General features: G+C 47.4%; 1 protein-coding gene across 1 annotated transcript in view; it reads right to left on the bottom strand.

Annotated features, from left to right (window-relative positions):
* The window catches only part of mmrn2a (multimerin 2a), a 40,692-nt gene extending 27,956 nt beyond the window's left edge, over positions 1–12,736 (bottom strand). The window contains exon 1 of the mRNA XM_080215779.1: positions 12,170–12,736. Within this exon, the coding sequence (XP_080071905.1) occupies positions 12,170–12,501 (332 nt within the window). The 5' untranslated portion in view covers positions 12,502–12,736. The remainder of the gene's footprint in view (positions 1–12,169) is intronic.
* Between the last annotated feature and the right edge of the window lie 652 nt (positions 12,737–13,388).

The raw sequence follows: 13,388 nt of genomic DNA, 5'->3' as shown, positions 1-13,388 counted from the left end.
GGATAGGAATGTATCGATGAATGATTCCTCCAAGTTTTAATAAGGGATGGCTCAGAGAGAGCATTAATGGCTTAATATAAAATTATCATAGGATCCTATATTGCAGAAGGAGGCCATTCAGCCCATTGAGTCTGCACTGACCACAATCCCACCCAGGCCCTATCCCCGTGCGTTTACTCTAGCTAGTGTTCTGACACCAAGGGACAATTTAGCACGGCCAATCCACCCAACCCATGCATCTTTGGACCGTGGGAGGAAATCGGAGTACCCAGAGGAAACCCACACAGACAAGGGGAAAATGTGCAAACTCCACACAGACAGTTTACCTATAAATTTCCCATTCAAAAAGTAGACAAGAATGTGCGTTGTGTAACAATCAGTGGTGGTCCCCAGGGTGAGTATTAGGGTATGAAGTTGAAAAAGACCAATTTTCAAAAATGGTGGACCCAAGCAGATATAGCCATTCACAAACTCACCTGTCATCCCTCAATCCCTGCAAATAGTGGAACTGATTGTCGGGAGTAGACCTAAGGATTTTTAAAGTTAGAGTTTATTTACTGGTCACAAGTAAGCCTTGCATTAACACTGCAATGAAGTTACTGTGGATAAGAAAGGAGTCAAAGGTTATCAGATCAGCCATGATCTTATTGAATGGCGGAGCAGGCTCCAGGGGCTGAATGGTCTACTCTGGCTCCTAACTTGTACATTAACAAACATGGATTCAGAAATGGTGTTCCTGTCCTTGATTATTTTTTATTGAGGAATGGCCTCTAAAGTGAACAGTGGCTAGCTCCTGTGTAACCGGATTTCGGACAAGTGCTCCTCCACATTCTGCATAAAAGGGCAATTAGTTAAGCCCAAGGTTGTGGGAATTAGGATAAATCTCGGGAAGGGATAAGAATATGACGGAGGGGAGAGGACAACGGTCACACTATGGAGGGAATGCTGTCTAGGTTGTCCCAGCCATTGGCTTTGAGAACGCTGCTGTTCAGGATTTACACCAATGGCATGAATTCAGAAACCCATCTTAAAGTTTTAAGATGATCCAAATCAGGGAGAGACACAGCTGCTTCTGTGAAGGCAAAACAAGCTGGGAAAAGTGTACATGCAGACATCAAGTTAAAACATAAAGTGGCCATGTATGAAATACTAATCATAGGGGGAGAAACTGAATGATGGGCGAACGTAGGATGAATATTGAGGATGAATGGGAAGGAGACCTAGCTGTGTTCGGAGACTAAACATTGAGTATGCCCATGTCAGGAACACTCACTATGAAGGGATGCTAAACCACCTAGCCCAATTGTAGAGTCCGGATTGCCAACATTCTGAAATTGTCCTGCTGCCCTCAGGAACAAAAGATTATTCCCTAGGGCAATGCGGTGAGGAATTCCAGCGGGAATCATAGCGGCTTTAAAAAGAGTAAATTTCTCATTGACTTAGTTTATTCAGTTCATTCATTATAAATAATACTGGATCCATCTATTGTAAAGTGTTTTGTGAGCCAGGAGTAGAGTGTATGTAGGTACAATGCTGTACTTTCAGCAACTTCACTCGAGAGCAAAATAGGATTTATTTCATGATCAGTACAGCTAGCTCTAAAATACTTCTGCCTAGAACTCCCTCCTGGCTGCAGTGATCCCCCACTCTGACTCCCAATTCATCACCCAGACTGTGTTGCCCATACACTATAGTAGTACACTTTAGGTCTGTTTCAATGATGATGAGTAAGGTAGAGTGAAGAGTATAAAATTGGTTCCCTTGGTGGAGAATTCTAGAACCAGGGTACATGGATTCAAGATAAGCGGCAGAAGGTGTGGAGGGGACGTGAGGAAGAACTTTTTTACGCAGACGTTGGTGGGTGTCTGGAATTCACTGTCCGAGTTAGTGGTGGAGGCAGAGACCCTACACTCTTTTAAACAGTACTTGGATCTGCATGTTAAGTGCTGTAAGCTACGGGGCTGTGGGCTGAGTGCAAGAAGGTGGGATTAGAAAGGGCATCTGTTTGTCCTCAGGCTAAGATGGGCCGAATGGCCACTTTCTGTTTCTTTTCTACGGTTCTATGATAGCATGATATCTATCATGCTATCATGGTATAAGGTATAATATGTAGGACTGCTGAGTACTTTTGGGTTTCTCCTGTCCTGGATATGGCAGAAGCTGGGAGACATGGTGCCATTTTCACCAATTGCAGAGTCATCCCTTGCAGAAAACAATTAAATTGTTTCACTTGAGTTGTGGACAGAGAGCTCTTGCCTCAAAGGGGATGTGAGGTGCCTCCCACACAGTTACAGATCGGGTAAGCTTCAAAGAACTCTCATCCAGAAGCAGTTCTGATTCTGATCCTGATGATCTCCGGCAGCATCCCTCGGACTGAAAACAGTCACATCCGAGAAAGCAGTTTCTCAAAATGCCAGAAGAATTCGCTGGATAAAGTTCAGAATTGAGAGTCCTGCCCTTTCAATGCAAGACTCAAAGTGTAGATAGAAACTAGAACAGGATTAGGCCATTCGGCCCTTTGAGCCTGCTCCATCATTTGTTTTGATCACAGTTGATCATCGAATTCAATATCCTGACAGTCCAGTTCTACGCTGAAGTACAACATCAGCGTACGTGAGGACGAGGTGGTTATTGAGGAAGATTTGGGGGTGGGAGAGAACTCTGTGATGGTCCTCAAAGTGCAAGTTCTGTGAGAATATCAACAGGTAACAATTGGCCCTCAGTGCCGTTTCATTCAGGACAGCTGCAATGAGAACTGGGTTTATTGCACTAACGTAGCAGTTGTAAAGGGATCTCCTTGGTGCAACCCACCAGGCATTTCGGGCGGTAAGATGGCAAGTCATTGGCCGGTGGCAGGATGTTCTGGTCCCACCATTATCAATGGGGGTTTCCCGTTGAATGCTCCCCTCGCCGCTGGGAATCCCGTGGCGGAAAGTTCCAGCCAAATTGTGCTGCAGCTGAATTGGAGAGTTTGTTTGGACAGGATAGAAAGGGCGTTAGTTCTTTATCTTGTCAACTATGCATCTAAACTGGGATTAGACAGTGATGGGACACTGTCCAAAAAGGTGAACAAAACACTCCCCTAAAGATTGATAACCACAGGAATTCAAAAATGTATAACTTTAAATAGGTGCCTAAAATAATGTGTGTACATGTGTGCATCTGTGTGTACCTGTGTCTATGTATGTGTGTGCATCTGTGTGTACCGGTGTCTATGTATGTGTGTGTATCTGTGTGTGTTTGTGTCTATGTGTGTGTGTGTGCGTGTGCGCGCATGCACGTGTCTGTGTGCGTACAGGGGAGGATAAGGGACTGTTTCACCCAGAGGATACTGGGAATCTGAAAATCACTGCCTGAAAGGGTGGTAGAATCATAGAATCCCTCCAGTGCCAAGACAGAGACCATTCGGCCCATTGAGTCTGCACTGACCATAATCCCACCCAGGCCCTATTCCTGTAACCCCGCATATTTACCTTGCCAGCTTGCCTGATTCTTAAGGGGCAATTTAGGATGGCCAATCCACCTAACCCACACATCTCTGGATTATGGGAGGAAACCGGAACACCCGGAGGAAACCCACACAGACATAGGAAGAACATGCAAAGTCCACACTGACAGTGACCCAAGCTGTGAATTGAATGTGGGTCCCTGGCGCTGTGAGAAAGCAGTACTGACAACTGTGCCACCGTGACGCCCCTAAAGACAGGAAGATCAAGGTAGGAATCTTCTTTAAGAAGCATTTAGATGAACACTTGAAACACCATAGCATAAATGGCTATGGACCAAGGGCTGGAAATTGAGATTAGAATAGTTAGGTGCTTGATGGCCAGCACAAATATGATGGGCTGAAGGGCTCTATGACTCAAGAAAATGTTTTCTTCACAAAATCAAGGCTCCAGTGTTTTTCCCAGCAAGGCCCTGGCAGGGAGAGAGGTTCTTCCTGAACAATAAACCTGATGCTGGAGTTGTATCTTCGAGGCATTGTGGAGCAGAGGAGGGCCATTCGGCCCATTGACCAATGTTAGTTCCCTGGGGAGGAACCTGGACTTGTCAGAGTTTAATAAGCTGCTGACTCGAATGATTTTTCCTGTGACACCAAATCCAGCTCGTTACAACCCAGCAGTTTCTAACTGGAGTGTCTAACCGGACAGACTGAGGGGGGGATTTTGTGAGGTTACAGCAGGAGAGAGAGAGCAGAAAGTGAATTGGACCAACAGACACTTTGGATATGTGTGCGACGTTTTATTGGGGCTTCCTTGACGTGGTGTTCCGATCTTACCCTTTTAACGATTCACACAAACAGAGACTGCAGCATCAAATCACGGCAACTGTGTCCTCAGTGTTGAACCTTGCATCACACCCGCCTCCATCTTTCATATCCTCCCAATGATGCAGGACTGTTTATAGGCCTCAGCCAGTCTTTGTTCTGCCGCTAAGCCTCAGCCAGGTTTTGTTCTGTCTGGAAGCTCACAAAATGACTGTTCCCATGACAATGTCTTCCTGCCCTGTCTCATTACTTGACCCCATGGTCTTGCATTGATTTTTAGTTTACTGGATTTATTTCCATTCTCCTTTCCAAAGCTTTGCTGGATTTTTTTCCATTTTATATGTTGTTCCCCTGCCACTCGACTGGCGACAGGGATCAATCCCACTTCTCAGAAGGCCCAATAATTGGGCCACTGGAACATCTTACCCCAGAAATGTGCTCAGGACACCACCACGAAAGCCCCTCCTCCTCCTCACCCCCCAACCCCCCACGCCCCCCTATGGCTTTTGCCTGGAAAGTTCAGGCTTCTATTGGACAATTTCCCTCCCTTGCAAACCACGCAAAACTACGATATAAATCACAAACTTTGGATTGTCTGACATTAATAATGACCCAGGAAAAGTTAGAATTAAAACTACTTTTAACTTTGGGTAACTGAAGTATTGATCCCCCAACTCCCGTCTCCCACAGGGACTCTGGTACACCCCTGCCCCTCCCCCACCATTTACCCACCCACCATCCTCATCCTAACCTCTCACTACTACTGACTAACTCCAAATACCCCCACGTGGGAGCCCCCCAGACTACCCACCCTCCATTTACACCGCTGCCGACTAATCCTCAATATCTCCCCTTAACTACCTCTTCCTTACTCCCTTCAAATGTGCTTCCAATCCCTCCTCTGACCATAGCCCTGACCACTCTACACCCCCCAAACCCCTCATAAGAACATAAGAAATAGGGGCAGGAGTAGGCCATCTAGCCCTTCGAGCCTGCCCCGCCATTCAATAAGATCATGGCTGATCTGTTGTGGCTCAGTTCCACTTTCCCGCCCTCTCCCCATAACCCTTAATCCCCTCTCTTATCAAGAATCCATCAACCCGCTTCTTAAAAATATTTAGCGAGGCAGCCTCCACCACTTCAACGGGCAGAGAATTCCAGAGATTCACCACCCTTTGAGTGAAGAAGTTCCTCCTCAACTCCGTTCTAAACCGCCTCCCCTTTATCTTGAGGCTGTGCCCCCTAGTCCTACTGTCTTTTTTGAGCGGGAAGAGTCTCTCCACCTCTATCCTATCCATCCCATTCATCATCTTATACGTCTCAATGAGATCTCCCCTCATTCTTCTAAACTCTAACGAGTACAAGCCTAGTTTATTCAGCCTCTCCTCATAGCTCAATCCCCTCAACTCCGGTATCAGCCTAGTAAACCTCCTCTGCACTCCCTCCAGGGCCAAAATATCCTTGCGCAGGTGCGGCGCCCAAAACTGCACACAGTACTCCAGCTGCGGCCTCACCAATGCCCTATACAGCTGCAGCAAGACCTCCCTACTTTTATATTCAATCCCCCTCGCTATGAAGGCCAGCATCCCATTCGCCTTCCTGACCACCTGCTGCACCTGCAAGCTGGGTTTTTGCGACTCATGCACAAGGACCCCGAGGTCCCTCTGCCCACTGACCAGACCCTACTGACCTCCCGGAACCCCTCTTCAACTGACCACCTGATTCCACTGACCACCCAATCCACGTACATATTCTCCCCCCCTCTCTCCATTCCCCCCCACCTCCAAACATCCTGATACACTTATCCTTCCCCACGACTGGGCCTTGCGTCTTCCCTAAGTGCTGTAACAAAGATGGCATGTGTTACCTCTGATCTAAAAGCCTCAAATACATGATATTTAAGTCAGTGTAAACTGATGTAAATCTCTACTCTGCCTAGACCGGGATGTCCTACGTGTCAGTTGGTTACACTGAGGCATTCAGTGCCAAGGGAGCTCTGAAAGGAGAGAATAGTTGTCCAGGCGTGTATTCACTTTTGCTTTTCAGGGTTTGCTGTTTGTTGCCGAGAAACGCGTGAGGAATGTATTGTGAGAAACACAACCAACCTGATGCTGCATACAAAAGACTGGTTGTTCACAGGACAGGAAGCACTGCGCAGGAATGGACCAGGAAAGTGGGACGCAAAGGTACAAACTCTAGTACTGCCCACTATCTCAGAGGCCCCGTGCTGTAGAAGAACCATTTAGTGTGATGAGGGGGATTAGTTTTAAAGGGTTCCAATCACAATATTTCACAGTTAAAGTGCTAAGTGGATGGGCAAGGCCTACCTCAGGCTGCAGGTTGACACAGTTCACACCTCCCACATACCGACTCCAAGATTTAAGATGGCGGTGGAGTGAGGCAACTTTTAAGGGGTGTCTGGACAAATACATGATTAGGATGGGAATAGAGGGATATGGTCCTCAGAAAGGTAGAAGTTTTTTTGTTCAGACGGGCAGCGTGGTCAGTGCAGCCTGGAGGGCTGAAGGGCCTGTGTTGTAATTTTCATTTCTCTTTGTTCTTGCGAGCTGGCCCCAGCATACCCTCTAATATTTTACTCTCATTCTATGTTTTTAAAACTGTACTCTGACTCTTTTAGACTCTCAAATAATGTTCTATTTCAGTATGGGCCTACCTGACATGAAGTTGATCTTTCTCTACGCCCTAGCTATGACTATAACTCTACATTCTGCACCCTCTCCTTTCTTTCTCTACCATATGCGTTATGAATGGCTTGCTCTGTCTGTATAGCTGCAAGAAACAATAAATTTTCACTGTATCTCAGTACATAAGACAATAATAAATCAAATCAGATCACATCACTGACAGAGACTCTACTTTTGAAAGGGGACACAAGAATTGGCAATGGGAGGTGGCCATTCAGCCCCTCGAACTTGCTCTGTTGTTCAGTAAGATCTGACTGTGGCCTCAACTCCACTTTCCTGTCTGATTCCACCCCACCCTCCCCCCCCCCCCCGCCCCCCCCACCCCCCCCCCACCCCCCCCCACCCCCCCCACCCCCCCATGACCTTAGAGTCCCATTGTTCATCAATCTACCTGAGTCAACCTTGGAGATGTTCAATACGATAATGCAGAATTGTGTGTTTTACAATCAGTGGGCAGGGTTTTCTTATGGGCTTTGGGATTGTGTCGTTTGAATCAAATAGAGGCAGCGGGATCAAGCGCAGAGATCTCCCGACAAGCCATCTCCCAATTGGCCACTTTCAGGTTCTGCCCAAATAAGTAGCCTGACCAATCAGAGGGCCAGCATCTCTGAAGCCTCAGCAACCCCAAAAGGTGAGGTGGGTGCTGCCAAGGTAGGCTGGGGATATAGAAACCAAGAGGAGGCCATTCAGCCCTTTGAGCCTGCTCCACCATATAGTATGATCATGGCTGGTCCTTGATCTCAATGCCATATCCCCGCTTTCTTCCCATACCCTTCATGCCACTAAAATCACACAGTGCTCAAGACGCCCTTTGGCCCATCAGGTTTGCACTGACACATGAGAAACAACTGACCTGCCTAATCCACTTTACCAGCACTTGGTCCATAGCCCTGAATGTTATGATGTGCCAAGTGCTCATCCAGGTATTTTTTAGAGGATGTGAGACAACCTGCCTCCATCACCCCCCCAGGCAGCGCATTCCAGACCATACCAATGCTTCTTCCTCACATCTACCCAAAACCTCCTGCCTCTCACCTTGAACCTATGTCCCCTCATGATTGACCTTTCAAACAAGAGGAACAGCTGCTCCTTATCCACTCTGTCCATGTCCCTCATAATCTTGTACACCTCAATCAAAGAAAATTATCTATCTTTTTCTTGAATACGTTCAGTAACTTGGCCTCCACAGCATCCTGTGGTAGAGAATTCCACAAGTTCAGCACCCTCTGAGTGAAGAAATGTTTCCTCATCTCAGTCCTAAATGGTCTTCCTCGTATCCTGAGACTGTGTGCCCTGATTCTAGATTCTCCAGCCAGAGGAAATATCCTCCCTGCATCAGGTCTGTCCAGCCCTGTTAGAATTTCACACATCTCAATCAGATCCCTTCTCATCTTTCTAAACTCCAGTGCATACAGGCCCAGTCAAACCAATATCTCCTCGTAGGACAGTCCCACCAACCCTGGTGTCAGCCTATTGCATTCTCTCTATGGCAAGTATATCCTTTCTTAGGGAGACCAATACTGCACTCCAGATGTGGTCTCACCAAGGCCCTGTATGGCTGCAGTAAAACATCCCTACTTCTGAACTCAAATCTTCTTTGTGATGAAGGCCAGAATACCATTTGCCTTCCTAACCGTGGCTGCCTCCCCACTTTCATTGACTGGTATACAAGGGCACCTAGATCCCTCTGTACATCCACACTTCCCAATATCTCACCATTTAAATAATACTCTTCCTTTCTACTTTTCACACCAAAGTGTATAACTTCACATTTAGATTTTGGTTTGATTTATTATTGTCACATGTATTAATATGCAGTGAAAAGTATTGTTTCTTGCACGCTATATAGACAAAGCATATCACCATAGGGAAAGAAAGAGTCCGTTATTAAAGATGAGATTGTGAAGTATTTGGAAGTGCATGATAAAATAGGACTGAGTCAACACAACTTCGTCAAAGGGAGGTCATGTCTGACAAATCTCTTAGTTCTTTGAGGAGGTAACAGAAAGTTAGCTAAAGGAGAACCAGTGGATGTGATTTATTTAGATTTCCAGAAGGCCTTTGTCAAGGTGCCACATAGGAGATTGTTAAATATGTGCCCATGGTATTAAGGATAAGATCCTGGCATGGATAGAGGATCAATGACTGGCAGAAGGCAGGGAGTGGGGATAAAGGGTTAGGGATAGGGGTCTTTTTCGGAATGGCAGCCAGTGACTAGTGAGGTCACAATTTTTCACAATATATATTAATGACTTGAAAAAGGAACTGAAGGCACTGTTACTAGATTTGAAGATGATACAAAGATATGCAGAAGTGCAATTAGTATTGAGGAAGCTGCAAAAGGACTTGGACAGGTTAGGAGAGTGAGCAAAGAAGTGGCAGATGGAATAGAATATGGAAAAGTGTTATGTAACTTGGAAGGAGGAATGGAGGCATAGACTATTTTCTAAATGGGAAAATGCTTAGGAAATCAGAAGCACAAAGGGACTTGGGAGTCATTGTTCAAGATTCTCTTAAGGTTAACGTGCAGTTCAGTCAGCAGTTAGGAAGGCAAATGCAATGTTAGCATTCATGTCAAGAGGGCTAGAATACAGGAGTGGGAATGTATTTCTGAGGCTGTATAAGGCTCTGGTCAGACCCCCTTTGGAGTATTGTGAGCAATTTTGGGCCCCGTACCAAAGGAAGGATGTGCTGGCCTTGGAAAGGGTCCGGAGGAGGCTCACAAGAATGATCTCTGGAATGAGGAGCTTGTCATATGAGGAACGGTGGAGGTCTCTGGGTCTGTACTCGTTGGAGTTTAGAAGGATGAGGGGGGATCTATTGAAATGTACAGGATACTGTGAGTGGATGTGGAGAGGATATTTCCATTAGTAGGAAAAACTAGAACCAGAGGTAGGTCCATTCAAAAGTCTGACAGCAGCAGGAAAGAAACTGTTCTCAAGTCAGCCATGCGTTTGCTAATTTACTCAGCTTGTCTAAAAAACCACCAGGGTTCATCAAAATGGATGTGATCTCGGAGGGGTAAGCGACATTCCACTAGGGTCTTGGGGGTGATCTTTCCTTCCTGTGCCCCATCCCACTCCCCGGGAAACAGAGCCTCAGGCGTCAATGGCTCACCCTCCCTCCCCCTCAGATAGTCGCAGGGAGGCTGCCTCCATGAAGCTGGTGGTCTTCCCACCTGACAGGGTTGGGTCGCTGTCTGTGTGGAGTCTGCACGTTCTCCCCGTGTTTGCGTGGGTTTCATCCGGGTGCTCCAGTTTCCTCCCATAGTCTGAAAGATGTGCTGGTTAGGTGCATTGGCTGTGCTAAATTCTTCCTCAGTGTACCCAAACAGGTGCCGGAGTGAATGTGAGTGAGTTTGGTGTGAGTGAGTTCGGTGTGAGTGACTCCATTACAGTGTGAATGTAAGCCCACTCGTGACACCAATAAATTAACTTTAAACTTAAACAACCCACTCTGGAAAAATCACCCTCAGTGGGGCCATTGATTATTTAACTTGACTACCTGCCTGCCTTCTTTTAGCTATCAACCAATCCATGCCCTCTCCCACCCCTGGAAAAATTCCTCACTTGTGGGACTGTATCCGGAAGACTCACCCCTCCCCCACCCCTCCTTCCCCGGAAATACGCTCTCCCGTTAGTCTCCCAGTACCCCCTGCCTCCTGGGAAAATCTTGACCATCGAATCATAGACTGGTTCCAACACAGAGGAGTTTTTATCCTGGTAGGAACTTATCTGGTTGTTTTTGAACCACCGCAGGTGTGCCTGCTTCCACCACCTTCCCCGGTAGTGCGTTCTGGAGCTTATACATCCATCGCTATTCCAAACTTAGCTTCGCCTGCTCGACTGGAGCCAGTTACAGAGCTCGACCATCTGCTACCGTGTTATTGTGGCCAGTTGGCACCATGGCTATTGCCAGCGGCAGTCAGGATCACTGCTATATCCTGCCACCACTTCCTCCCAGGCTGGCACGGGAAGCAGCTGGTATCTCTCCATCCAGGGAGCTGATGGTTTGGGCCAATCTGGGAGTAGAATGCCTCACCACAGTTAATGCTGTGAGTGATTGGGGACCACTGCATATGCTGAGGTCTTATGGAAAATTCAATTCCTTAGCTGCAAATGACATCATTCCGAGACACTGTCCCTTTTGTACTCTGAGTGGCGAGTGAGCATGCTCCCTCCCACAAGCTAGTGACACACAGATGCTAATTCTTTATACGAGAGTCTTAGTGAGTCACAGTGATGATGGATACCAAAGCCCTGTTCAGGGAGTCGCCATGGCTCAGTTGGCTGGTTAGTGATGCAAAATAACGCCAACAGCACAGGCTCAATTCCTGCACCAACTGAGGTTATTCACAAAGGCTCCACCTTCTCTCCCTTGTCTCCTGGCCTGCGGGTGTGGTGACCCTCAGGTTCAATCACTACCAGTCAGCCCTCCCTCCTCAAAGAGAGCAGCCAATGGTCATCAAGGACTATGGCGACTTTACCTTTACAGCTCTGTTCAATCCTTAGACTCATTCACACTCACACAAACACACATAGGCACACACACACAAACATGTACGTACACACACACACACACACACACACACACACACACACACACACACACACACACACACACACACACACACACACACACACACACACACACACACATCACCTGAGATTTATCACAGCACAGGTAAAACATTGAAACTTGCACCCTTCCTGTTCAGTGGAGAATGCTCACTCTCACTTTGAGAAGGTGCCAGCGTTCTGCCCCGTTACCACAACACAGAGCCCTGCACGCGCGTGCACTCACTCACTCGCACTGAACTCACCCACCCACTCACTCACCCATCCACTTGCCCACCCATCCGCACGCCCGCCCACTCGCCCACTCACCCAGTCACACTCATTCCCATTCACCCACTCACCCATCCACTCACTCACTCTCACACTCAGACTCTCACTCTCTCACACACACTCTCACATCCTCACACACACTGACACAGTCTCACACTGTACTCACTCGCTCGCTCACGCTGACTTCACTCGCTCACGCTGACTTCACTCGCTCGCTCACGCTGAACTCACTGAGGAGGGTTGGTTAACAAGTGGTAATTTGTGAAACACGATTCTTTGCTGCAAGAGTCTCTTACAAATATCATTAGGAATTGTCTGAATCGAAAGATATCAGTTTCTGAATCACTTGCCTTCCTGATGGTGATCTGAAGAGTTCTCGATGTCTGGTAACTGTAGCCTGCATTAGCCTCCTGGAAGAGTCGGAGGTGGTGCTTCGCACATAGGAGAATGGTTTGTTGGTTCCTTGGACCACCTCGTAGCCCCAGCCCCCCAGCTGAGTGTCTGCACGGCCCTCAATGCTCTCAAAACCCACAGGGTGCTGAGACCCTCGAAGCCTGCCCGATTCAACCTCGTCTCTGAAGAATTCCTTGCGGTTGCTGTCTGCGCCGTCGGGACTCTCTGAATGCTTCTTCAGCCAGGCCAGTCGCAGGCACAGGAAAATGAGGAGAAAGCGGAGAGGCATTTTTCTCCTCCCTCCTAACCCCTCGCTGCCAAACAAGCTAATGTCTTCTCCTACTGTGTGGAGCCAGTGAGCTCCTGCTACTCTGCAAAACCTTCAAACAAAGAGAGAGGAAGAATAAAGAACTTCTCAGCCTACGTGGGAAATGTCAAGAGGCGAAGGAAAATGCAGACCACCCCCCCCACCCCACCTCATTCCTGTGAAGGTTTGGAGTTGGCACTGAGATTACACAATGGATCACAAGGAAATGGCTCACTTGCCCAATTCCTAATTTTACCAGAGGGCCGGAATGAGGTGGAAGGGTCTTATCAGCAGTTTCAGGACAGGAAAAGGAAGCTTCCAACAGTGAAAGACTAATAAATAGAAGAATGATTTCCAAAATGTGTTGTTGCTCAAATGAGCAGGCTGTAAACTCAAATGCAGCCAACTTTATACATCTCCATTCCACTGAAACAGTCGCTCCGATTTTTAACCCTCTCTCGGCCATTTTTTTAAAGCAAAATTGTTCCCAGAATCTGGCTGTCTCTGGTGAAGCCGCAGTGACTTGTCCATCCCTGGTCGGGCTGAACAAGCGTGAACGGCCAGCCTCCTTCCCATTGTCAAGTGGTCATGACTGACTGATGGATTGGGATGTTCAGCTGCACTCTCACTGGCACAGTGGTTAGCACTGCTGCCTTACAGCACCAGGGATCCAGGTTCGATTCCCGGCTTGGGTCTCTGTCTATATGGAGTTTGCACGTTCTCCCCGTGTCTGCGTGGGTTTCCTCCCACAATTTGAAAGACATGCTGGTTAGGTGCATTTTTGTCGTGCTAAATTCTCCCTCAGTGTACCCGAACAGGCGTCGGAGTGTGGCAACTAGGGGATTTTTGCTGTAACTTCATTGCAGTGT

Source organism: Carcharhinus amblyrhynchos, chromosome 31 (assembly GCF_965287045.1).
Source record: "Carcharhinus amblyrhynchos chromosome 31, sCarAmb.v2.hapA, whole genome shotgun sequence".
In the NCBI taxonomy this organism is placed as follows: Eukaryota; Metazoa; Chordata; class Chondrichthyes; order Carcharhiniformes; family Carcharhinidae; genus Carcharhinus; species Carcharhinus amblyrhynchos.
The sequence above is the reverse complement of the archived record's forward strand: the minus strand, read 5'-3'. Positions and strand labels throughout refer to the sequence as shown.